This window comes from Gossypium hirsutum, chromosome A06 (genome assembly GCF_007990345.1).
Source record: "Gossypium hirsutum isolate 1008001.06 chromosome A06, Gossypium_hirsutum_v2.1, whole genome shotgun sequence".
Classification (NCBI taxonomy): Eukaryota; Viridiplantae; Streptophyta; class Magnoliopsida; order Malvales; family Malvaceae; genus Gossypium; species Gossypium hirsutum.
Genome location: NC_053429.1, coordinates 120606189 through 120633079, shown reverse-complemented (window position 1 = coordinate 120633079; position 26891 = coordinate 120606189). Strand labels below are relative to the sequence as shown.

General features: G+C 30.5%; 2 protein-coding genes and 1 long non-coding RNA gene across 3 annotated transcripts; 2 read left to right on the top strand and 1 right to left on the bottom strand.

The window, feature by feature from the left end:
• Window positions 1-901: 901 nt before the first annotated feature.
• On the bottom strand, window positions 902-6913 carry LOC121230723 (multiple inositol polyphosphate phosphatase 1). The gene is made up of 12 exons (XM_041116034.1): window positions 6483-6913; window positions 6278-6365; window positions 5520-5813; window positions 5163-5321; window positions 4633-4773; window positions 4454-4510; window positions 3766-3904; window positions 3232-3336; window positions 2907-3097; window positions 2186-2227; window positions 1910-2105; window positions 902-1285 (listed from the first exon to the last, which is right to left on the bottom strand). Exons 1-11 carry the CDS (start codon window positions 6581-6583, stop codon window positions 1938-1940), a joined length of 1485 nt encoding a protein of 494 aa, XP_040971968.1. The 5' UTR covers window positions 6584-6913; the 3' UTR covers window positions 902-1285; window positions 1910-1937.
• Window positions 6914-7980: 1067 nt separating this feature from the next.
• Window positions 7981-9842, top strand: LOC121230722 (uncharacterized). The gene is made up of 2 exons (XR_005928861.1): window positions 7981-8433; window positions 9456-9842. It is a non-coding gene; the product is annotated as an uncharacterized lncRNA (long non-coding RNA).
• Window positions 9843-17738: 7896 nt separating this feature from the next.
• Window positions 17739-18541, top strand: LOC121230721 (LOB domain-containing protein 12). Its single transcript, XM_041116033.1, has 2 exons — window positions 17739-18024; window positions 18113-18541. Exons 1-2 carry the CDS (start codon window positions 17869-17871, stop codon window positions 18509-18511), a joined length of 555 nt encoding a protein of 184 aa, XP_040971967.1. The 5' UTR covers window positions 17739-17868; the 3' UTR covers window positions 18512-18541.
• Window positions 18542-26891: the final 8350 nt, after the last annotated feature.

The following is a 26891-nucleotide window of genomic DNA, read 5'->3' as shown; positions in this document are numbered from 1 at the left end:
TAAATTTTTCTTCAATAAAAAATATATTTTCCAAGATAATTTTAAGTTAAACATTTATATAAACACTATTTTAAGCATTATAAAAATAATTATCTTTTATATATTCAATCTAAATAAATTTTTAAAAAAAACAAAATATTATAAGACCCCATTTACAAAAGATAATCAAAATGATATATTTATTTAACACACAAAATAAAAAGATTAGTTAGATTTAAATAAAGAATAATAGGCTTAAATATGTATCTAAAATTAATTTCAAATTTGGTTTTGTTTTAATCCATTAACTCCATCTTTAATATGGTAAAAAATTCACCTTAAACTCGAATTTATGTGGACCAACCCTGTCAACTCCCTTTTTGTATTTGTGATTTAAACTCCCCTTTTTTCTTAGGACTTGGATGTTAATTATATTTTAGTTACTCAGTCAATCTTAATTTTTTAACATCTATAATACAAAATTATACCACTAATATTTAACATAGGGTAGATATATTATTAGGAAAAACTTTTTTTATTTTCCAATAAAATTTTATGTTTTTGTTAGATGAATTTCTTTATAAAAAAATTTATTACAGTTATATATAGAAATCTTAATTAATCAAAATGTTTATTGAATAAATATTAAAAATCATGTATTTTATCTCGTGTATTATATTTTCCTAATATTAATAAATTTAAAATGGGAAAAAAAAGTGATTAAAATGATAGAATTAAGATTGTTCAGTCCAAAAACTTAGAACTGCAATAATAATAATAAGAACCATATTAGAACTATTCCCATAGATTAAGCATGATAAGAGAAGAAGTTACAACACTCACAACATGTGAGCACTGAAAATTCTAGTTACGAAGAAACTAAATTGTTTTTCTTTAAGAAACGTACGGGCAGCCAGTGAGGTCTGTTGAAAAATTAGATTCAAATTTAAACATAATTAATTTATCCTAGACGCAATAATAGATTTTGCACGTTTTTGGTCCAATAGTGTCGGTTCTGGGGTCCCCAGATGATGTGTACAAAATGAAGCAAATATCAACCTAGTCGAAATCTATTGTATGTCGGTGCAATTTTCCTAATAATTTTGTTATTAAATGTGTCACCGTTTCCACCAACCAGAAACTCTCGAAAAACCTTCGTATACAACCAATATAGGAGTTAATTAATTTAACTTTATTAACAATAAAATACTAAGGTGGGGACAATCTCCTCGTATATTATCAATCTAATGTACTTCCCTTTGTTCCATACTGTGGATTCCCACATGACAGTCCCCAACGCATATGCCTGTATATGAATAGAGTATAAATAAATAACTCGCAAGCTATTTAAGTTTAATTGAAAAAAGAAAATCAAAATTGATTAGGTAATTACCAAGCCTAGCTTAAACTTGAGCAACTTGAGCTATTGAGTCAAATTTAAACTTAATAATACTTAATTCGAACAACTCGCGAGCTTTACATATTTTTATTTTATTAAGTTACGTTATTACCCTTAATATATATTAGTAAACCTATGCTTAACTATTGAGCTAATCAAATTCAAACTTGAGTATAAAACTTAGTAAACAAACTTAATGAAGCTCGAGCTTGTGTAGCTCGATGTTAAGCTCAAACTTAAAAATAGGTGTCCATCTAGCTCAAGTTAAATATTGATCTCCAAATTTCTGAGTCAAGCTCAAGCTGGACAGTATTCAGGCTCACCTAGACGATTACACCTTATGTATGTATATAAAGAGAGAAGAGAGATTGTACAATATTCATAATCCCTTTGCTACATGAATCCTCCAATCAAACTATTAGAAAAAAGCCATGTACCAAGATACATCGTTGTACCACAATCGATTTTGTGTTTAGCCATAGAGTGAATACAGAAAAAGAAGTGGCTACAAGGAAAAGGAAATAATTATACCTTCAATTTTTGTTCCTTGAAAAGCAGACTACAATTCAACTCCGTGGGATGGTGTATCATCATTCCCCCCCAGCCGAAAGATCCAACGGAACAGTTGTGATAACTTACTGGTTTCAGGCTTATGCTTTGACTCATCAAGATGTGCATTGCAAAGGGTATCGTAGTCGTGGATAAAATGGGGTTCGACAATTTTATCCTGGAAGTGACATTCGCAACTATGAGGAGAAAGTCATTATTATGTCTATAGTTTATACAAGAAGGATCTGATTATGGTACCTTGAAAACTTGAAATGGACAAAAGTCGGTACCGCCACAACCCTATTCACCACAAAAGAAACATCATTATCAAATCGATATTAGAAGATATTTACATGAAATAGGAAAAAGTTCAAGCAGGATCTTATAAAACCGTAGCAAGCAAAACTAAAGCAGAAATAAGAAACAAGAAACTAGGTAAAAACTAAGACAATTAAGGCAGGCGAACATGGGATTTCACTACGTTTTTTTGATGTAATCATCACTCCTGGCCATTGACAGTAACACTAATGCTAATAATTTCATGTTGTCGGAACATGAAATGACAAAAATAACATTTCCTTTTGCTGGTATAACCAGTGAATTATTGAAAGACTGAAAATTTACTTGGTTGAGTGAAGAAGTGATGCACAGGGAAGTGAAAAACGTTAATTTTGAGTTAACTTGATAAGAAGAAATTATAAAGGAGAGAGAACATGACTAAATGAGATGTACATTAAGTGTGCATTTTTTAAAATTTTCATGTTTTTTTTCCCTTCCATCTTCCTTTCTACAAGACAACCAACGAAGGAAAATTGCTTTTTCTTTTCATTTTTTCACTTTTCATCTTTTGAATCAAAGACGGCAATGGAAAGAAAAAATATATTTTCTTTCCATTTTCCTCTAATTTTTCATCTCTCAATTTTCTTTCCACCCTACGAAGGAAAGCCTAGGAGAAGAACCTTCAAAGTCAAGAACTTACAGGCATTGGGATGGGATGCTCATTGTGTAGAACTTGCACAAAGTATTTGCTTGAAGAATTAGCCGGACAGCTATATAAGACCAGCATATTATTCCCAGCAAAAGGTGCCACAATGCTGCCTCTCCAATTTCTTTTCTGGGGAGGCTTAGGAGGGAGATCCAAAGCCTCCTCCTTTTGTATTCGCTCAAAATCTGTAATGTTTAAATAAACACCAAGTTATCAGCAAATAGTAAGAACCTTATGCAGATGCACATAATCTCGCTTTTAAGTATTGTCGTGAAACAGGATATCAAGGATGCAACAATGTAAGGATGAAAGCACTGACCAGATCCTTCAAGGAAAAGCCCAAGCAAGCACGAAAAAGGAACTACAGTTTCTGCATGTGCAAAACGCAATCTTGCCTTCTCATAACTGCCAGGTACTTGGTTATCTACACATGAGGAAAATATTGGAAGTCAAAATTGAGAACAAGCCATTGTCAAGCAAGCTTTTGCCTTGTACGGTAAGCTATTCTCACAAGAAAAGTATATCTCATCTACTTTAGGTTCAGCAATCTCTCAAGAAATTATGCTAATGAATGGCAACAATAGCAACACTAAAAATGCTTGCCCTACTTCATTTTCTAGATTAAAAACTTGCAGGAAAAGTTACAGACAGAAGAAGTCAACTAATTATGTAATAATTATGTTAAGTTGAATTGTGATTATTATGCCCTTGCAATAATAAGAGAGAACAGCATCAGACTAAGAAGAAGACAATTTATAATATTTTATAGGCAATTCAAGACTACTCATTGCTAAATATCACCCACTCCTAGACAAGTAAAGACTGTACAACCAAAAACTCATAAAAATATTACCTTCGTCAGCGTTGATAGCTTCTGACATGGATTGCAGAACATCTTTAAGCAAAGGCACTCCCATTCTATAATTTAATGATTTACCATAACCCTTTACCATGAACATCTGTATATCATCCGTCCACTCCAACAAAGCAACCTAATTATTTAGACAGCTTTTGAATGTTAAAACCCATATAGCATGGAAAATAACAAGATTAACTAAATATACTGTTGAAATTAGCATGATAAACAGCAGGATACAAGCTTCCCTGAAAGTAAAGATCTTGGTTTATTTTTCCTTAATATTTACTTAAGGAACAAAGACAAAGTAATCTAAACAAACAAATGGTTATCCTAATGAAGGCAATTTCTTCTACGTATTTACTGGTATGGAGATCAGCAAATGATATATGTTAGATTAATGAAAAATAATAAACATATAAATAAAATAAACTGTATAAAATTTAAGCTTCAAAATATTTAGAGATGATATACACTTCTAGCGAACATTAATAGCATCAATATTTTTGAAAAAAATGTCCACATTCTGGAAAATCATAACGGTCCCTACATATCAACAGTATTTCCAATATGAGCAGTGATGGGATATGCATACTATCTCCAATCTTTTAAATGAATAGATCCCAACTCCAATGAAGCTGTTTATATTGATTTCTCCATAAAGAGTAATGAAGCATGAGAATACCTCAGTGGGACTGAAAAGACTGCAAGCTTGATCAGTTATATCCAACAAGGATGATTCCTGCCATATTGAAAATCAAAGGAACCAAAATATAAGACTAAAGTTGAATTGACCAATATTAGACCTTCCTGATTTTTAACAGGGTATGAACTACAAAATTTACATGAAAAGAAGATGAGTACCTGTTTACACAGAAACCAAAGAGAGGATATATCCTGTATTGTAAAATTGAACTCATACTGCTTAGCCAATGCAGAGGTAATCTCCGTCAGGATCGGTTCTTTCAGCTTATTGAAAGAAGGCTCTTGGTTTTTCCTGAAGTCCTGCACTCACAAAATTCAGTTTAAATAAGCAAATAAGAAGGCAAACCAATCAAATTACAGCACAAATGAATCAACAAAATGATTAGATTAATCTAAGCAGTAAAGGTTAGATTGATCAACAAATGAATCAAATCCGAAAGTTGAAGGTTAGATTAACCTAAAGAGGTAAAGGTGCTGAATATGTATAAAATGTACAAAAATGATTAAGAAAACAACAAAAAGAATGTTTGACTAACTTAAAATCTCAGCTAATTTTCTTGCATCAAACTTCTCAAATTTGTAGCCAAAATTAATATCAGTATAAAAATATGGAAAATCTAGAAACACATAATCGTATTAACCATACTTGTGTTGGTGCTCTAATAATAATGAAGAAACATCGTACATACCTTGTAGGTTTGACAACACTCAAAAAACCTCAGGATTGTGTCACTTGCTCGACTTTCACTTGTAACAGCAAATGCTCGATGACGACCTGGACCTAGACTTCCTTTTCCACTAAATAGCCCCATGCCAAATGCAACAGCACTAGCAGAAGCCCGAGGAATCTTTCCCACAAATTAAGAAGGAAATTCTAAATAAATAAATAATGTACAATAAGACCATCTTCAGAAATGGGGATAAAGAAAAATAGGTTTGCAGTAGCATCCATATGTTATACCAGAAATCCCAAATCAAAGAAAAAAACCTCTTAATCACACACACACATGTATAATAGAAAATAAATTTTCAAACATAGAACTCACTTGAGTAGTCTTTATGGGATACACATCGGGGTGGTATTCCTCATTAAATATATCGGGAAATCTTTCCCTAACCCTGATTCCAAGCTGATACAATTCCTCTTCTCCTTTGATATCCAACTCTCCACCTTTCAGTTTCCCTTTCCAAGGAGACTCCCAGTTATGAAACCAAGCAGGGACTTTTTGTAAGGACAAATTCCTCTGTTTGGCATCTTCTATAAGTTCCTTTATATGAGAAGCCAACTTTTCCATCTCTCTCACCCGCTTCTTTGTAGGAGAACGCGTTCCATGTCTTGCCTAAAAATAAATATTTAAACTAACTTCCCTTTTGTTTGTACTCCCAAGACATTCAACAAGTACTAACTAACCACGCTAGAAATCTCAAGCAAAACAATGACTCTTAAAAGGCAGCACAATGAGTAAGAAGCAATCTCAAAACTGCTATGCTTTGCACAGAATATAACAACAGCAAATCTTAAAGATATCCAATAAGCTAACAATTGGAAACAATGCACAATACTTACCCTACTTCTCCCATGCATCTAAAATCAAACTTTGTAGTAAATCTTCCATAAATTTGGTTCAGTGGGGGCATATTATTAAAGAATAATTATGCTAAATTTTGTAAAGACAAACTTCATCTAACAATAAAATGTAGATCCAAAATATACATCTACTCCATATTAACTTAATCTCAACACCATTTCTAGCTGCCGCGAATAATTAAAAACTCAAATTTCATGAAAATAAAACAAAATTACCACAAGATTTAAGTGGATAGGAGTACAGCCTTGAGGAATATCAGATGGTATAAACGAATTGTCAACAATATCTTTCACAGCACCATATCTGCTCCAAAAAAAAAGGAATAAATAAGAAAAAAACTAAAATAATAATATAAACCTGATTCAAAATTGTAAAGATGATGAAACTACGATTCAATGAGATAGTGAAGAAGAGCGAGACCTTGTTACAGTAGAGAGGTGTTGACGAACATCGAAATCTCGATCAGCTTTTGAATTTGAAAATAACGTTAAAAACAGCAACAAAATTGCTGCCATGGCCATTTTCTTCAGAGACCCTTTTTTGAAAATTAACTGGGAAGAAAAATGGAGGGTTTTAATAAATAGACTGAAAATGAAAGCTTTGGGTTTGGGTTGAAAACCGCCATTAACAATTCCATGCTACCCGCGTACTGAATTGAAGCGTCTGAGTTATTACTACACGTTGATCTAGATTACTTTTGGGGTTAAATAATTGTTGACCATATTTTCCACGGTGTTAGATTAAGATCGCTATCCTAAACTGGCGCAGCGCCAGCGGCTGCTTTCCTTTGCTTGTCTTTTTACCTTTCTTAGAATTTGGGTTTCGAATTCTCACTTGCGTTAATCCGAATTATTTCATTTCCGCCCATCCCATTAATATGATGGGAGATTGGGTTTGAGCTTTGAACTAACAAAGACTACTACCATTGGGAAAGTTATGGGAAAAATAACACTAGCCTAACTTGTTATTTGATAGATTAAAATAACAATTAAGTTATTTAGAGAACTAGCCACCAATTTTGGGGTTGCATCAATGGACTTATTAAAACAAAACCACCAAAAGTTAATTTAGAGGTTACAACTCGTTAAACTTCACTTACTCTGTTCTTAGGTGATGAAATTGATTCTTGGAAATGTATTTATCGAATAGAAGAGGAAAAATCCTACAAATAAAAAAATCTACTTTAGGGGAAATGGAAAGTCTTCCAAACTTGTTCTTTACCATAATATATTTATGGTGATAAAAGGTAACATTTTTGGGGAATTTGTTCATCTCAAGATTACACTATCCTGCAACCAGAAGTGACTTATTCCAAGAGAACCTTCAAGTAAGGGTAAATAGATTTTTAAAGCTAATTGAAGAATATTCTTCTCAATGTTCCTTATAATCTAAAAAATACAATAATAACATATGTTAAGAAGCATTTTATAGTTGTTTAGGGGTCATATTTTTCAATTGCAATATCTCTAAAAACTAAGGATGATGGAGCAAATGAAAACCCACTTCAAATAGATGCAATGGGAGATAAAAGCCCCATCCATTGGTTGTAACTTCACTTATTTGGTGTGATCTTAAGGGAAACAAGAACTCATATTTATAATGATACAGCTTGAGACACGGTACATCAACATGGTTATCTCCCCTGTGGTAGTGATGCATAACCGATTTTCACTTTCCATTGAAGCATTTCTCTTTGCAATCTTGAAGGATCGTCGATGATTTTGTAAGACAAAATGAAAAAATTGAGAGGACAAAAAGACAAGAAGAAGCAAGTTTTCGATGACGACAAAGGCCTTAAAGTCGCAAAAGAGCCGTATTTATAACTACCTGGGTGGGAAATTGAAGCAACACTTTTAAGCGAAGGCAGTAACAAAGAAACAATGTATTTTGAAAAACATCAATCAAAGGCAAACATGTGTCTAAAAGCAATCAATACACAGATATAATTATCAGGGTAGTAATTATGAGTTTTAAACTCTTTACATGTTTAATTGGGGGTTTATGACTGGATTCTAGCCGAATTCAGTAGGCTCACCACTAAATTAATGTTCGGTTGATTACAATGACTTATTATGGTCCGCATGGACTAGGCCTTATTTCGGCAAAAGGCAGCATAGGCATTTCCTTCCCTCACCACTGAATGGTAATTCAGCCAAGGTGGAATAAGATTTTATTTCCATTTTCAAATTTTGCCCCTCACCTTTCTAAAACCCTCCTTCTTCAACCCAACAGCTCCTCTCACCCAGCCTCTCTTGCTTTCTTCGCCTCCGGCCACTTTCAGTTCTCCGCTATTTCATGTCAGTCAATTGAAGTCACCAGTTCCTCCGTTCTTCTCGACAGCCTCTGTCTTGTTTATGCGTTCAGTTTAGGGGTTTGCTCTGTTCTGTTTTTTTTTTTTTGCTTTTCTTCTCTATGGTTCTTGTTTATAGGAGAGAAATAATTCTTGATTTTGGTTCCTCCCTAATGTTTTATAGTTCAGATTTAGTTCATCTGTGCCCTTTTTATGGTTCTATGTTTTGTTGACCTAGTTTAGGATGGTGGTTTCAAACTTTTGTGATGTATATCAAAGTCTAAATTCCCTATATGGATTAAATTTGGGATATCTTCACATTTGGTGGTCTTTGTTGATGCTATTCTGCACTGAACCAATCTATCTCTATGTTGCTTGATTTGCATTGTCTAAACCCTATACCAGTGGTTGCAGGTTGATAGGCCACTTGGCTTAATTACTTACTGCTTGTTGTTCCTCCTGATTACTGCATTTGCTTGTAATTTCTGGTTCTTGCTTCTGTAGCCTCATTGCATTCTATTATTTCTACTAAGCAACATAACTCGGACTTGACTTACTCTCTCGCTATAGTAATCTGGAAATAGATGGAAACGTATTTATGAAATGTTGTTCTGCATTTTTCTTCACAAGTACATTTTCTAGAAGCATTTTTTATATAAAGGGAAGGGGGTAGTGGTTGTCCATGGATCGAATTCAGGATGGGTGTCAACTGAAGACTTGAACACAAGTCCTTTGCCACTTCACTCGTGGTTCATTTGACTTCCTAGAAGCATATTTAGTGCCTGCTCTCTTTTACTTTGTTGTGATTTTATGGTGGCTTATTTCCTATTGGAATATTGTTCAGGACGGCACAATAATTTGTTTGGAAGTTTGTTATTTACGTGTTTTTTATTTTCTGTTTTGTGTTTAATCTGAGATGAAAATGTAAATATCGTACTGATATGTTTTTCTAAACCCAAAAATTAGGGCTTTGAATTGCATTATTCTCCCCTTAAGTTGCTTTGTTTTTAAGAATTTCCCCTTACCCTCAGGATTTTTTCTTTTATTTAAAAAAAAAAAAAACTAAAATGAGACGAATAACTAATGCCTTTCTTGATGTTCAGGTGAAGGAAGCAGTACAACTAGCATGATGTGGAGTCAGGTATTCATGGAACTGTGACTGAAAGTTTTCATAAGTGGGGTATTCCACTTGAACTAATTTAAATGAATGGTTAAAGGTTTTTTGAACTGTGGTCTCCATATAAGTGTATTATGGTTCGAGTTTTTTTTTTTTTTTTTTTCTTGTTGGACATATTTTCTATGGAGAGAGCACATTAACGAGGAATTACTATTTGTGGTCCTACCAACTCGTAGGAAGGGTGCCTCTGTTTTACTTGGTGAATATGATCTATGTCTGTAAGAGGAGTTTGTTACTGGTTTGTATTTTTGAATGTGATCATCAGTTTTTCTGTTTGTCTGATTTCATCTTATAAATTCACTATTTAATGGAACTCATGAATTGATGTATGTGACATATATCATTTGTACATATATAGACATTTGCTTGTAAATACTTAGATGGTCGTCTATTGTTATTTTTCATTCTTTCCTACATACATGCAACTACAAAACTGCAATAATATGTCAGGAAGAATTTGGGGTTCTCACTTCCTGCATTCCCAAGATGTTCACTTGGAAATTTTTGGATATTGAATGATATGTTTGGTTGTAGCTACTAGAATGGTTGTGTATTTGTGAATGGTATGCTTATACTTTTAACAAGACTGGAATGGTTGTAAAACTAAAACCTCATCAAGTTCTTTGCAATTTGATGCTTGCGATCGATGCTTTTAAAACACATGTAAATGCAATTTCATGCAATTTTCACAATGTTTTTTTAAATTATTTTTGCTCCTACAGTCTATTATATAATTTTTGTATAATATTGAAGACATTATTATTTGCAAAGATATGAATTTTTGTTTAATAAAGTAGATTATATATAAAAAATAATATTATATATTATGATTTTTATTAGTTCATATTTTAATAATAATTATATTAAAAAATTAATATAATAATTATATTAAAATATGATTAAATATTTACTTTTATTTTTATTAAATTATATTTAATAATAATCTTATTAAATTTAATAACAATAACAATAATTATCTATCTACAAAAATTCTACTAATGGTATTTTGGTCATTTGAGCCTTTTTTCTTATGCTATTATAATATTTATTTCATTTAACTAAACACACGAATATTATTATAGCTCTATTTTATTTCTTTGAACTAAACAATTGAATTACTGATTACATCTCCATTCCATTACAACTTTATTCCATTCATCTAAATCAAACGTGGTGTAATTGTTATACCCTTGCCTTACCACTCTTGTTGAATCACCCAACAACTATACTTAAAAGGGACAACATGGTGAAGCTTGATCTAGTAAACTCACTAGGAGAATATCTCTCATCTCAACCTTGCCTTGCCAAAGTAGTACGTCACATAAGGTAGGCAAACGTGATTTTCAAAAGATAAATGACGAAGAGCTCCTGTTAACACACATCAATCCATCACTTTCTTAATTAGACCTCGCAATGTTCGTTTGATTATCTCATATAGTCCCCTCATATCAACTCTAATAATGTTCATAACTTTACATTTGCCACTGAGTTTGATTACTAAGACCCATACGAAGTCAACCTCTCTCTATAAATACCCTTTTCATCACCAAGGCAATGGGCAATAAGAGAACAAGACCTACGATCAACTCCATAGCTTGGCAATAAGAGAACAAGACCCATGATCAACTCCATAGCTTACACTCAAGCACCTTTCTAACCTAGATCAATCACCATCTTTAATGACTCTCAGTATCATCTGAATTTAAGGTTTAAAATTTAGGATTAGGGTTTATTTTATACACCCAACATAATGTATAACTTTATTTTCTATAACACATTTTATGTTATTAACTTTTTACGATGTTTCAGGACAGAGGTGATTCTAAAGGAGTTGGTATGGACCCTGACCCACTAAAATAAAAAATTACCATTTAAATCCTCTAAACTTTTTAAAAATTTTAAATTAATAAAGATAAAAATTATACTTTAACCCTCTAAACAATTGTTTTGACTTTGCCCTTCTTTCCGGATAAATTTTTCCTAGCCTGAATTGTGAGAGTGTATATAAAAATGACCTGAATGAAGAAAAGGCAAAAGGAAAAAGAAATAACAAAGGGGTTGGGAAGAGATGAACATTACACAAAACACCATCCCCAACAGTGGGATTACCAATGTTGAAAGACAATCAACTTTAATTACGACCGAATCATTACAGAAAATTTAAAAAAAAAGAAGAAGAAGAAGAAATGATTCTCGAAAATGAATCAAATTCATTGTTTACGAAGCTCATTTAATTCACACATGCATCGGAGCTCTATCTTAGATGCTGAAGATGTCTGTTTCTTTTGGTTCCCAATTATATTATTTTCCTAAAAAATTGCACAGTATCCAAAAATAAAGTTTGATATCATTTCACGTATTGTTAAAATATGAAAAAAATTTCCGAACAAAAATATTAAACGAGCTTACCTTAATTTGATTATTTTATTTTATTATTGAAGACATGAAAAGAAGTCTGGAATCATGTGATGGGTTCATTAAATGCAAGAGTACTGATGATAAATTTAGAATACTGATACGACTTAGGGTTCCTACAAGGCTACAAATTTCAATATTAATCTCTCTCGAATTAGGTTTCAATTTTAAATTAATAAATAAACACTAAAAATTTCATGTCAGGATCTCATTAATTTCTTTGTGGGAGGTTGTGTTCTATTATATCTTCATTATTGATATAGAAGTAATTATAATTTTCCAGGAATTAATATTTATATTTTATTAATTTCATCATTATTTAACTTTTAAGTTAAATTTAGTCTTTAGTTTTTTTAAAAATTTAAAATTTTCCATTAAATTTTTGAAAGATTCGAATTATTGATTTTTTAACGAAATATTGATTAAAATATTAAATTTTAAAATTTGAGAGTTTGTATGACAATCCACGTATATTTCATATTTTTATAATTTTTAAATTATTTGTTATCGTGACATATAAAATAAAATAGTGTCATATTAGTATGAAGTATATATAGACTGTCACATGAGTTGCCATGCCAAATATCATTATAATAAAATAATGTTTAAATTGACATTTCCATTTTAAAAAAGTTAATTTAATTATTTTTAAAAGATTAATGATTAAATTTAACTAAAAAATTTAAATTAATAAAAAAATATAAAATGATAGTTAAATTTAAACATTAAAAAGGATTATACCAATAATGATTACTAAAATACCAAAAAGACTTTAATCATTACTACTTTACATTATTGACACAAAATTAAATTAGATGTTGACAGTTATTGAAATAAAATTGCTAATTGTATAGTTAAAATAGTCTTTGATACAAGATAGGATTTAAGGGTGTTCGAGGAAATTCTAAAGGAGGTACTAGTAATCTCTTTCAGAGTTAAAGTAAGTGACAGTCTTGTTCAAAAAATTCTAGTGTAGTTAATTTGTCTTGGTCTGTTTTCTTTTAAAAAATATAAATTAAAGATGGAATTAATGAGTCAAATTTGAATTTTGTACAGGCAATCCCACAATGAAATCCAAAGAAAGAAAGACTTTCCCACGGTCGCTCCAGGATTGAGTCTGACTCAACTCTGATTAACTCTAGGTGTTTAATTAAGTGACTAAATTTGAATATATGGAATGGACTTAATTCAATATCTGGTTTTCCAATTATATAAAACAATGGGCTGTAATAATATTTCAATCATCATTTTTCTAGTTCCTTTTAGATGATAACGATTGATGAATGATTTGTATTATTGTAAATTAAGAAAACTTAAAATTTCACAGGCTCAATGACTCGGTCAGCATGACTCAACCATACCCCACGAGTCCAATTACCCAATCGGAACCGATTGCATTTGGCAACAAAATAAGTCGACCACCATCCATTGATAACGACTGAAGAAGACTTGGCTCACGGGATTGGGTCTCCAAGAGATCATTGATTGGAAAATATGAACCATAATTATCCAAATCATTTGAGAAAGGCATCATTAAAAGCTTGGAATTTTCTTGATAATTAAATAAAAAAGCCAAAACCAATTTATTTATTTTTAAATAGTTCTCAATATTAAAAATATATTCACTCTTTTTGATAAAATGTTTAGTATTACCCGTAACTCCTTCCTAACTCATAAATAGGAGAATAATGTATTTTAGCATATTTGAACTCATATTTTTTTTTATTGACAAGGGTTTTAGGAAATGACACTCTTGGGGTTTTTTATTTGATTGTATCGAAAGGCTCAATGACCTTCAAGAGAAAGATTCGATGTTTTTGCAGAGTGAAACCATGTAGTATTGAGATAGATCTTTGGGAATATTTTTTTTTAATTTTTTAAAGAATCTATTTTATCTTTTTTATATAGTCACAAGTATGTTCATTAGTTTTACCGTTTGAGTCTAGTTCTATTCAGGTCGAGGGTGATATTCAAGTAAAACCTTCTCAACAATAACGACTTCGAGATTCAAACTTAATTTAAATACCTAGAAAAAAAAAAGTATACTTCTACTTTTTCCAACCATTTGTTGATTCTGAAAAATATATTTTAAATTACAGTACAATCTTATTTATTATTGATTGAACGAATAAATAAGAAAAAAAAGGAAGTGTTTAGCAGCACAACAAAAGTCATGAAATTTATTTATAAAGAAAAAAAAGTGTGCACATGTCTTACTTGCATGGAGAGGTGTGGATGAACTTTTTATTAGGATCCTAATTTACTTATTTCTAAATATGATCACTTTTAGGAGATAATTATAGTTTGCCCATAACAAATAATGCTTTAATTATCCTAAATTAATAAAAAAATATACATGTTTTCATAAAGAAACTGATTGAAGAATGATATACATGAGTATGCTAATCACACAATATTTGTATAGTCCATTTGTAACATGTATACATATTTTATACACACTAGTTCTGTTATTGACTGGTGGTTGATCTAATAAAAGTTTTGGGGTCAAAACTCTAAACTATGCGTATATAATATTTTATGTAGTATATTATTATAATATTAAATTAGGATAAACTATATTGGTAGTTATTAACTTACGAAAAGTTACAAAATAGTCACTTAATTATTCAGTTTTGTATTTTTTGATCACTCAACTATATTAAATTTTTTAAGTATTTTTATTTTTATGTTAATCAGTTAGTAACCAAAAAGACAAATTGAATAATTAGATGACAAAAAAAATCACAATTACATTATTTTTATTATAGTTTACGCATTAAAATATAATGATAGAATGGATGGAGAGAGAGAGAGGTGGAACCTTGTTTTAGGCTAGTGTTCACGTGAATGTTTGTGAGGCTAACAAAGTAACAAACATTCACGTAGAGAGGCTCGGCTCACACCTCTCTCAAGGGTCACCACCCCCCATGGTGCTGCTTTTAGGGTTTTTATATTTTTCTATTGTTTTTGTGCAACTTGCATGGTGATGAGGAGGCCTTGACTTGACCCTCTAATATGCTATGTTTATCTACACATCATTATTGTTATTGTTATTTCCAACCCTAATGCCCTAACCCGCCCCATTATGAGCCCCTATAGTGCCATGCACGCACGTTGAGGCATTACTTCATCCAATACATACATACATACATAGATAAATTATTTTTATATATCTAATAAAGTACTCACTATAAACTGTTTCAATCTGTTTCAGTAGACAAAGTCAAGATATTTATATTTAGAATAGGATTAAAAAAAAAAACTTTTCAGTACAAAAAAATATATCTTCTTTTTACCACTTTTGAGTTGAATAATTGTTAAGAAATCTTGAAATTCTATAGGAAGGTTTGAAGTAATGAAAGGCTATTCAAATGGAGTTTTAGTGTATTTATGTTATTTTCCATCTATTTATATTATTATTAAGATATTAAGACTGAATAATATTTTGATTGAGTTGGTATCACTAATCAACTAAGTTCTAACTCAGTTGTAAAATTATTAAAAGATTCGTTTCTTTTACAAGGAAACAAATACTATTTTTGAAGATATTTATGTCTTTTATTTATACTGTATACTAAGACTTTAATTAAGTTGGTGTCACTCATCAACTGGATCCCAACTTAATTGTAAAATTACTAAACATATATTATTTAGGAGTATTTATATCTTTTTAATTTTGGTAAATCTATAAAAATAAATGAGAATTTCAACTTTACCATTCAAAAAATATTCGGTTCTCATGTCAATTTTTATAAATTTAATATACAAATTTTCACTTATGAGTGTGTCATATTTTAATAAAAAATACAAAGAGGGAAAAAAAAAACGAAACTCTAAGAAAATGAACGAAGAACGTGGAGGGCAACCCTATTGATTATTTATAGACGAGGCAACTATCACACACGAACGCTTGGGCGGCGGTCAACCGTTACCGTTGTGTTTTTACTCTCAGTTTTGGGCCCGATGGAGTTGGGTGGGCGCCTCTTGTATTTTCTTTTTGCTACATTATGTATGCTGATGCTTAAAAAATATACATATTTTATTTCCTTCACACTTTCACTCTATTTTTATATTAAAAATTAGGATGAGTAATTATTATACAAGTGTTTTATAGGGATATGATAAAATATTAAAAAAGAATGAGACACATGTCAAAATTTTAAGGTTGTTTATGAAAAAAAAAATACACTTTCAGTTAACCAAATACTCACCCTTTTACTTTACTCTTATAGGACACCCTTAACCCTGCTTGTGAAGTCTAAAAACTTCACTGGCAACATATCGAATATTTTCTCAAAAGATTATTGTAGAAAGAAAAAAAATGATAGTAGGTATTGATATTTAGACTTGTTCGGGAATATTAAGTTCGAAAAATGTATTTGGATAAAAACATTAGGCCTGCTTAAAATATGAATTTAGTTCGAATCTAATATTCAAAACTCGATAGTGTAGCCAGTTTTGAACTTTATAATACGTAAAATTTATTTTATATATTATATAATGTAAAGTTAGTATTTGGTACATTAGGAGTGTGCTTTTTTAATTCCAAAAGCAAACATAAAAGTTGATCATTTCTCTTTTTCTTAAATATTTTTTAATATTTTATTATACCCCATAAGACATTTGTCAACTCCTAACTCTACTTAAATCTAAAAACTCTAGCAGTGCAGTAAAAACTTTCCTTGTATACATGAATTAAGTATATTAATGTAAATGTCTTTAGAAATTTAGCAAAAGAAATATATAAATATATAAATATAATAATTACTAAATATTAAATAAAATAATAATTTAAAAATAACAATAATATGAATAAATCATTTATAATATAAATAGATTAAGTGTAGATTTGGATGGACGATGAGTTTACCTACGGTTAGTGTAAAAATAGTTATGGTGTGAGATTAGATATTGTAACGATACTATAAGATGAAACAAAAAGTAAACTAAACGTACTACACTACATTTAATCGTCCACCCAATCTTAATCATAAAAGCAAAATTTAAAATCACAATAAATATCATATATAATTGAGACTTGCAAATTAAAATTTTATTTTATTCAAACTTCAGTAGAAGTCATGCCGGGTGAATAGTGGAAGCCTGAATCATTTGTAGTGGGATTTGATCAAAACTTGTCTCCATTACTATATTTTAGGAGACTGGGATATTTTACCTTTCACCTCATTTTTCAAACTTTCTCTCTCCTTCCATTGCTCCAATGTCAATTTCTTTTTTTTTTTGAATTCATGTGTTTTTATTTACCCTATGGTTCTACTTTGGACTCATATGAACTCATCTCGACTAATCCTAGTTATCAACAAAAAAAAGTTGAGAATTACTGTTTTCAACATTGTTTGTAAAATCAAATTTTTTGAATAAATTATATCTAAAGTTATTAAATTATTAATAAGTTTATGTTTTAGTCACTTAACTTTAAAAAATTATAAAATGGTTACTGAATTATTCGAAAGGCTTAAATAAATAAATAAAAAAACTTAATAGCTAGTGACTTAATTAAATAAAAATTTTCGAATAGTTCAATGACTTAAATGAAAACTTTGAATAGTTTAGTGACCATTTCGTAACTTTTTGAAGTTGCATGACCAAAATATAAACCTATATGTAGTTTAGTGATCTTGACTGTAGTTTACCCATATGTTTATTAAATTGAGTTTATTAATATAAATAAAGAGTGAAGACAAAATTACCATTGTTGAGCAATTGCACACTTGGGGCACACATGTTCTTCGGCTATTATAAATATGCATGCCCTCTAAATTAATGTAAGCCTGTGCCTTTATTCACACACCCTTTCTTCAAGCTATCAAATCACTTGTTTCCTTAGCTTAATTTCTTTTTCACCGTAATTTCTTCATAAATCACCATTTTTGAAACCCCCCCTTTTTTTTTAGTTCCCAAAGATGGGTGGAAATTCACCATGCGCTTCCTGCAAGTTGCTTCGTCGCCGCTGTGCTAAGGGCTGTATCTTTGCCCCTTACTTCCCTTCCGATGATCCTCACAAGTTTTCCATTGTACACAAGGTTTTTGGTGCTAGCAATGTCAGCAAAATGCTTCAGGTTCATCCTATATCACCTACATATCACTATCACCAGATTTTATATATCTTTGTTGTTTAAATATATGTATGTATATGTATATAAGCAGGAGCTACCAGTGCAGCAAAGGGCGGATGCAGTGAGCAGTTTGGTGTATGAAGCGAACGCAAGGGTGAGAGATCCAGTTTATGGATGTGTAGGGGCCATATCTTTCTTGCAGAACCAGGTTTCTGAGCTTCAAATGCAGCTCGCTGTGGCTCAAGCTGAGATACTTTGCATCCAGATGCAACACCAAGTCCAAGACCCCATGCTTCAACAACTTCCCAACCCCACTCCAACCACCGCACACGGCGGTGCCACGGCCTCTCATTTGTTAGACGACCAACTCCATTATGACAAACCCTTTCTCCTCCACAATCATCATCAGTTCATTAATTCTACTACCAATGTAATTCATGATCAATATTCTGTCAAGAGAGAGACCATCTTTGGAGACATGGTTTCTTAATAATAAAATCTCCATTTCTTTTCTTTTTTTGTCTCTCCCACAAATGGTTCTTTTTTGGGTTGGATCCTGGTAAGCTCTTAACTCTGAGTCTAAAAATATTAAATTTTATAAATTTATTAATTAATTTTCTTTCCTGGATTTTTCTAGCCGAAAAGTGGAACCTAATTTCTTCATGTTTGTTCGGGATTTTTAAGTATTAAAATGACATGTAAAGACAGAGAGTATAGACACGAGTATGTGCTAAGACAACAAATAAAAGACTTAAAAAAGAAGAAGTTGATAAGGTCAACTCTAGCATGTGAGAAGTGAAGTAAAACTAGGGTTTTCTTTCCATCTCTTTTATTATAAAAGTTTTAATACTAATAACATGTTTTTTATACAACTCACACCATAAAAATAAATCACTCTCCTACATACATCATAAACAGATAATCTCTATGATTTAATCTTAAAATGTGAATTGTGAAATCAACTTCTATATCTAAATTTCAATACTAATTATATTAATATTATTAAGAAATGATTGTATGAAATTATGATTCCACGTCATCCTTATCTCTTTCGAATAAGAGAATGACGAATCAAATTTTTCCTCTTGAGATTCAGCTTTTTTCTCCTGAAAAAATTTATATCCAACTAAAAATGCTGAATACCAGGAAAAAAAATCTGATTTGTTGTTTTCCTATTAAAAATGGATAGAGATGACGTGAAATCATAATTTCATACAATCCTTTCTCACGAGAGACTATATTGAAAATTCTATAATTTTTGCAAGTTATGGGTTTCAACTAAATTTAAATACATCTTCCTATAATTAATTAGAGGTTTGAAGAATTAAGGGTGGATTAAAAATGTATATATTGCACTCTTAAATGGATGATTTGAGTTTAAATCTTCTATGTTATACATCTATAAATCTTAAAAAAAAATTACCTCTATGTATCATAAAACAAACTTAAAAAGATACCTTAATTCTAAAAAAATGTATAAAAATCTATAATTAAATTGCTAATAATCCACATTATTAGAAAAATAATATAAGTTGATGTAGTTTCCACGTGCCATGCTAGATCTCACTTCATCAAGCTTCTTCACGTGGGGGGTACAAGAAATTTAACCTCCTAACGAGTGTCTCTTGAACTTTGTTTTTATATATATATATTTGCTTTCCTCTTCAACTTTATGTTTGACACATAATTAAATAGATTTTTGGATAAAAATATGAAATTTCCATTAATGAGTTACGAATTTAGTACTTCAGTTTATTAATTTTGCTTATAATGTTGTATTTTTAGTTTCAACTTAATTTGTTAAAATATTTTATTTTTAAAATTTTATGTGATAAATATATATTCATATGTATATAATGTTACGTCAATATACTATTTTCACATAATATTTATTAAAGTCACATAATTTTACTTAATAAATTTAATGATTACTGTTTGAGATAAAAAAAAAGAGACTAAAAATAATCAACTCGGAGAACAAAAATTAAACTCACAATTTATGAATAACATAAGACTAATAACTAAATTTGAATGTAAAAACTAAATCTACAAATATTACTGCTAATAACGGAATTTAACCTTTATTCTTTTCAATATAATATGCAATAAAATCCATCCCTCTCCCTATACTTCAAGTATTTCAGATTTAGATGATGAAATAAAAAAAAAATTAAGACAAAAACAACCGACCTAAGATTCCTTAATTTGTTTTTGTTTTTGTTTTTTTAATTACAAAAGAGAGGCTTCAGTTTGAGGATACCTGCAGATGTTGGGCTTGAAATTTCTAACCTTTGTTTAAAAATGGAAGCATTACCCCTAATTAAGTCAACCTTTGCTAAATTTTATTTTATTTTATGAATACTTATCAATTCCAGCTGTTGTGGTAACTCCTTTCATCCAATTATGGAGCTCTATAATCATTCATTTCATGCTTATCAGGATATCTTACTATTTTTTTTTAAATTAATATAATAACAAATTTAACTCTAATATTTCTTCTTTTTATTATTTAAAACTTAAGTCTTTTTTTAAAAAGGATTACTTTGACTCTTAACCTTCAAAATTTAGTCAAACTGTTTTTCTTAGATAAAAAAATTGACTAAAACATTAAAATTGTAATAACACAGATGTAACAACTTACCTAAAAGTTTAGGTGTACTTCATAAATATTCAAAAAAGAAAAATAAATAACTTTTAAAAAAATTTATTAAAATATTTTTAAAAAATATTAATGTCAATAATGAAGTATGTATAGATTGTGCAGGTTGCCATGTTAATGTCTTTAAAATTCTTACATATTAATTAGTATTTTCGCAAAAAAATATTTTGATTAAAATTTGAAAGTTAATAGACAAAATGATCCCAACAAAACTAAAGTGATAAAATGAATAAATATTAAGAGTATATTTGTGAAATTTGTATCACTATTTAATAATATAAGTAATTTCACTAAACTATATATAAGCTTTATAGTTAATCAATTTTAATTAGGTTTATAGCATATTTTGATTTTTTTAATAATAAATATTTGAGTCTATTTTGGCTATGAATTTTGTCATGTATTGTAACACTGACTCTAGTTTTAATTGCGCAAATTGTGGTTGTGACAATCCTCACTCGATCCAATCGCCGGATTCAGATATGGGACATCACATTATATTGTCAAAGCAACTCAAACTAACTTGAATCATTTACAAAATAATTAAGCATATAAACATGGCATAATTCAAACCATTTTCAATTTCAAATATGATCATGCATTACTGATATCTAACAATCTCATTTAAGTGGTCTTAGGGTTAAATGGGGTCCTACTCAAAGTCACGACTCGAATCCAAACTCAACTAACAAAATTCAGGTGGATGTCTCGAGACTGTCTTTTCATGCTTTAGACCCCTGACTTTGGTGTTTACCTGTCTCGAGATTAAAGGGCACTTGTTTCGAGACTTAGCAATTGATGTCTCAAGACCATTACCCAAAAATGCTTGGAATGGTCATTTTTGTTCATAGTATCTTGAGATATGACCATAGTGTCTTGAGATCAGCATACCAAATTGTCCATAATGCAACATTTTAAGCTTGGAAATGATGTCTAATGTCACTTAAGTTATACCAATACCATACCATGCCAATACACACACATTTAACATGTGAAAACACATTCAAATTGCTTACAAACATGGCATCCAATGCATCATGTCATCATCTAGTTAGAAAGATAAGATAATAAGGCAAGCTAAAACATACATATAATAATCAAAATTAGATAGTGAAATTTAACTTTATGGCACTCAAATGTTGAACAAGTACCATAGCATAGCATATCAAAAGACCTAAAAATGACATTTGATCATGTGACTCAACTTTGGTATATGGCTTTAACCATTTACAAGCAAAAGATCACAAACTTGGTTTGAACTGAGCCACTGAATCTTGGATACTTTACGAGTTGCTTCTAACTATCAAATACTTGTCTGTCACCTGCGTACAAAAACAAACACATCCATACGTTGAGTATAGAGAACTCAATGGTGCTAACATAATTTGAATATCAAAGCAAAACATAATAATAATTAAACATGCTTCTAATCCATAAAAGTATATCATATTATCGAGTTTACAATGGAACCAATATCTCATGACATCATTTCCTTAAGCTTTCATATAAGTATTATAACTTGATTCTTGTTTTGTACATAAGCATATCGATGCACCCTCAAGACTTTGCATCTCAGCCAATCATATATCAACTAACTTAATACCTTTCATAACATTGCTCATATTTCAACTTCATTTCATTTGAGCCATAGAGTAAACCAGAGTCAATCTCTTCATTTCCTTGTAATAATTTCTATGTCGTACTATGTTCCATTACTATATTATTCAATTTAGTCATTATATTCAAGACTAATCAACAGTACATCCCTTTATAATTATTCACTTTCATAGTAAGGTTATCAGCTTACCATAGATCGATCAACCGATTGACAATTCTATACTTGTGGCCTTTATTAACTAATTCCGAACGAACGGACTGGTATATAGATCATTATATCAATATATGCTCATGGACCCAAAGGGCTCTGGAGCTAGTGTTATGTTCTTATGGACACTTAGTACTCCGGCTAATACATCGGTATGCACTCATGGACATCCAGTGCTTTGGAGCTAACGATACATTCTCATGGATACCCAATGCTCTTTAGTTCGATATATGCTTACGAACACCTGTGTTTTGAAGCTAGTAATACATTCTCACACACCTAGTGCTTTAAAGAACTTATTAATATACGCTCACGAACACCTAGTGCTTAGGAGCAAGTGACACGTTCCCACGAACACCCAATGCTCTAGGGAACTATCAATACGATCTCACGGACACTAGTTCTTTAGAGAAATATCGAGTAATGTATATATGTTACATTCATGCTTTTTTAATTATACTAATACAATTCGGCTACAATTTGCACATTGTTATTCATATACTATTCCACATAGTATCATAAGAATATTCATACATATTCAATTACCTACTTGATACTTAACATTTAAATACATATTTAACAAGCATATGGCATAATCAATATCGACATTAACACCATTATATCCAAAAGCTATAATACTTAATAATTTTATAAATTGAAAATATTTTATGCTAGCATAAACCAGATTTATTGCTCATTGTCTATTCTCGTCTTTCCGTTGTCCCTCAACGTCTCAGTCTCTTATTTAGCCTTATTCAATTAATTGAGTGTAGAAACAATATTAGATTATCATCTTTAACTTATAAACATTCAAATTAAACCTATTACTCATTATTTTCAATTAGGTCCCTTATAATCCTAATATTTGAAATTCTTGTATTTTACAATTTACTCGATCGAATCTAAATCTAATTTTGTAATTACATTTTAGGGACTTCAAGTTAACTAAAAACAAAGTCTTCATTCAAAGTTCAACTATATGTTGGAAAAATCTAGTTAAGAAAATGATTTTCAATTATAGCGGAAGTTTAATTTTTTTTTAAATCGAGCTGGATAGTAATATTTATAACAATAAACTTTTTCCCGAAAAATACCCGTGCTTTGTGCAAGGCTAATTTGAGTAGTTCTTAACTTTCAACGAAATAATCTTCTCCGCCATTCTTATACCTCGAATTGCACCGAGTGTGAGCTCGAGCAACACAAACCAAACACAAAATAAACACAAACCAAACACAAAATAAGAAACAATTTTATTACTTTCAATAGGAAAGTAATTCTCTCAATAGAAACCTGTAAAAATTGTAATTCCCAGAAAATAAAATTTATTCTAAGAAAATAAATTCCTACTACTTTCTGGCATAATAACAATATATAAAACTTGTGTGTGTAAATAACTCTACCAGTCCCATCTATTCATAGGAAGAGATAGAGAAATCTTGGTTGAATAAAAAGAACACAAATAATATTTATTTAATACAAAACACTTCTCTAGTTTAATTAGGAAAATGATGGGCAACACACCCTAGTAAATATTACTAGGGTTGCCGCCCTTCACTTATCATATGAGGGGGATTGGGCCTCCCATATACTGAGTCTAATTATATATGCTTCTTGGGTTTTCGACCCGACACATTATAATTTAATCCAGCCCAATATTTTATTTCTATTTTCTAAAATAAATATTAATTAATTAATTAAATTAATCAAATTAACTAAATTAAATTTTCAATTAAATATTTTCTCAATACAATTCTAATTCTGTTAAAGAAATGACAATTTTACCATAAAAGAATTTATAAGGAAATATATTTAATTTCTATATTCAACAAATTCATAATGACTAATTCATTTAATTTCATTTTTTTGAATTTCAATTAGTTAATTATAATTAATTAAATAATAATTTGAAAACCTTAAATTAATTTTCAAATCATTTATATACTTATTGAAAAAACACATTCATTTGTAAATGCAACCTATTTCTCTAGCTTCATCATTTCCACTCTTTTTGTTCATTTGATTTTACATGCAATTCAAAATTCCTGGTTTCAACAAACTAACAAAGAAACCAATTAGACATATATAATTATGGCTTAAATAATTTATAACTAAGTTTCAACTTTTCGCCTATCAATTATAAACTTATTTAGTCACGAAGTCATTTCACATAGCATCGTAACTGACTCTCCCTAGTTACATGTCATTATAAAAGCTACTTGATAAGTGCTCGTCTAATGACCTTATCATAAGTGTGTTACCCTCATAGGATATTTTTAATCTCTTTGGGAAAAATCTATTCTTCCAATATAATCATATTCTATCTCATGATAACCATTACATCTTCCTTCATGAAAAGTAAATTAATATCAAATAGTAATCAAGTCATTTATCGCAAAAACAAATAACCCGTGACCTCATTTATGTTTGATCTATTATGTAATGCCAATGAGCAAAATAGGTTTTTAGCGGTATTTTTTTTGCCCTATAGTAGTGCTTTGAGCATCATAAAAAATGCCGCTTTAGATAGTGCCGCTAAAATTTGGGCGTATATGTGAAAAAATGCCGCAAGAGAGTCGAGTATGTTGTGACATTTGTAGCTAGAAGCGCCGTAAAAGATCATGTTCTATAGTGATGTTTGTGGGAAAGTGCCACTAACATCAATAGATTTTACCAACCCATTTTATTCATATAAAACCCGAATTTTCAACATATTTTCTTGTAACTTCAAATCCAACAACAAACTTCAAATCTAAATGATACTGTCACTAAAGAAATATGAATATGATCTAAATTAATAACTGAAATAACAAAATATATTCAAGAATGTATATAATTATATATAAAAAAATAACAAACACACCCATTTAACGATTTCCTTGATTTAAGTTCCTTATCCAATGCTTATAATTATATATAAAAAATAACAAACACACCCATTTAACGATTTCCTTGATTTAAGTTCCTTATCCCTGAAAGAAAAAACAAAACAAATCCAAAGGAAATTTAACCATAAATTCTTACATTGGACACATCTATATGCAAAGGGATCAAAGAAAAAAATATAACAGAAGTATAATAAATGATAGTTGTTTAATATTTTAGCTACCTTTCTATATTCTAAATCAGGGCTTCCAATTACAGATGAGTAAAATCAAAGGCAGAACAAAAATCTCAGGGCTTCCAGTTTCATCTTGAGGCTTTGCTTGGTTCCTCATACCTGAGAAGAAGCTACCTCTCCATGTTTATTGCCTCGACAACTAAAAATGCTTGTGGAAGCTCTGCTTGTTCAAATATTCGTTAGCAAAGTTCTAGTCACATTTAATGTTTCTGTAGATCCTCTTTACAAACAAATTAGAACCAAGATAACCAACAGCTCTTATACATTGAAAAGGAAATCGTCAAAAACCCACATGAAGCTGAAGCAAATGATGCCATCAAACTCTACTCCTCTCTGTTTCAAACAAACACCGCTAAATAGCTATATAGATTAAGGGTATACTTCATATTCCATTGAAAATTTCATGAGAGAAAATATGATTTGGAAAAAAAACATAAAAAAGGCTAGATAACCTTTTTTTCTAAAAATATGATGGATAATATATTTCAAAACTCACCGCAAAGGATTCCTAAACCAAGACAAAAACATCAAAGTGTATCCGAAGTAGAAACTGGTCTGGAAGAGGCCTGACATCTCGGTTTTCACATAGTAGTAGTATGCAGAGTACAAATACACATACACTATTGTCGAGGCAGCAGAGAAAAATGATGTCCACTGCCAGTGATAGTTCTCAGCGTTTAACAAGAAATATGTCCCCACAATTGTCACACAGACAGTTACAATGATGAGAATCAGGAACACCAGCAGCATAAATCCATAGACATAATAAACCTGCAAAAGACAAAGGCTTGTTGAATCAGAAATTATTAGAATGCGAACACAATTTCCAAGTATACATGAACCTAGATTTAAGGAGGAAGCGAAACTCCTATATGCTATTAAACTACATAAATCCAAATAATTTATGACTCCCACTAGGCAAATTATAAACATAACCAGACAAATCTAAATAAATCCAAATAATTTATGATCTTGTCAAGCTTCGAAACAAGAGTCAGATGAATAGAGGATTGTCAAGCAGCAATGGACGAAGGAGATGGAGATTGATGGTAAATGCACTATCGATGGCGATGTAGCAGACGGATGACTGGACAGACTACTAGCAGTAGATGGATGGGGGAAAAAACTAAGTTAGGGATTTAGTGGAAAACGATTTGGGGGAATAAGGGTTAGGGGGTCAGCTATCAAAACAGCGCCATTTTAATAAAAATTAAAAAAAATTCACAGCATTTATGGGCAAAACACCACTATTACTTTACCTTTAGCAG

What these genes read in the sequence shown, in the direction of transcription:
- LOC121230723 (XM_041116034.1), bottom strand. Translation starts at nt 6,583, where the DNA reads ATGGCCATGGCAGCAATTTTGTTGCTGTTTTTAACGTTATTTTCAAAT. An exon ending in ATCCCATAAAGACTACTCAA is followed by an intron (nt 5,322 to 5,519) that starts GTGAGTTCTATG and finishes TTTGTGGGAAAG; the next exon opens with ATTCCTCGGGCTTCTGCTAG. An exon ending in AGCATCCCATCCCAATGCCT is followed by an intron (nt 2,228 to 2,906) that starts GTAAGTTCTTGA and finishes TGTGGTGAATAG; the next exon opens with GGTTGTGGCGGTACCGACTT.
- LOC121230721 (XM_041116033.1), top strand. Translation starts at nt 17,869, where the DNA reads ATGGGTGGAAATTCACCATGCGCTTCCTGCAAGTTGCTTCGTCGCCGC. An exon ending in ATGTCAGCAAAATGCTTCAG is followed by an intron (nt 18,025 to 18,112) that starts GTTCATCCTATA and finishes GTATATAAGCAG; the next exon opens with GAGCTACCAGTGCAGCAAAG.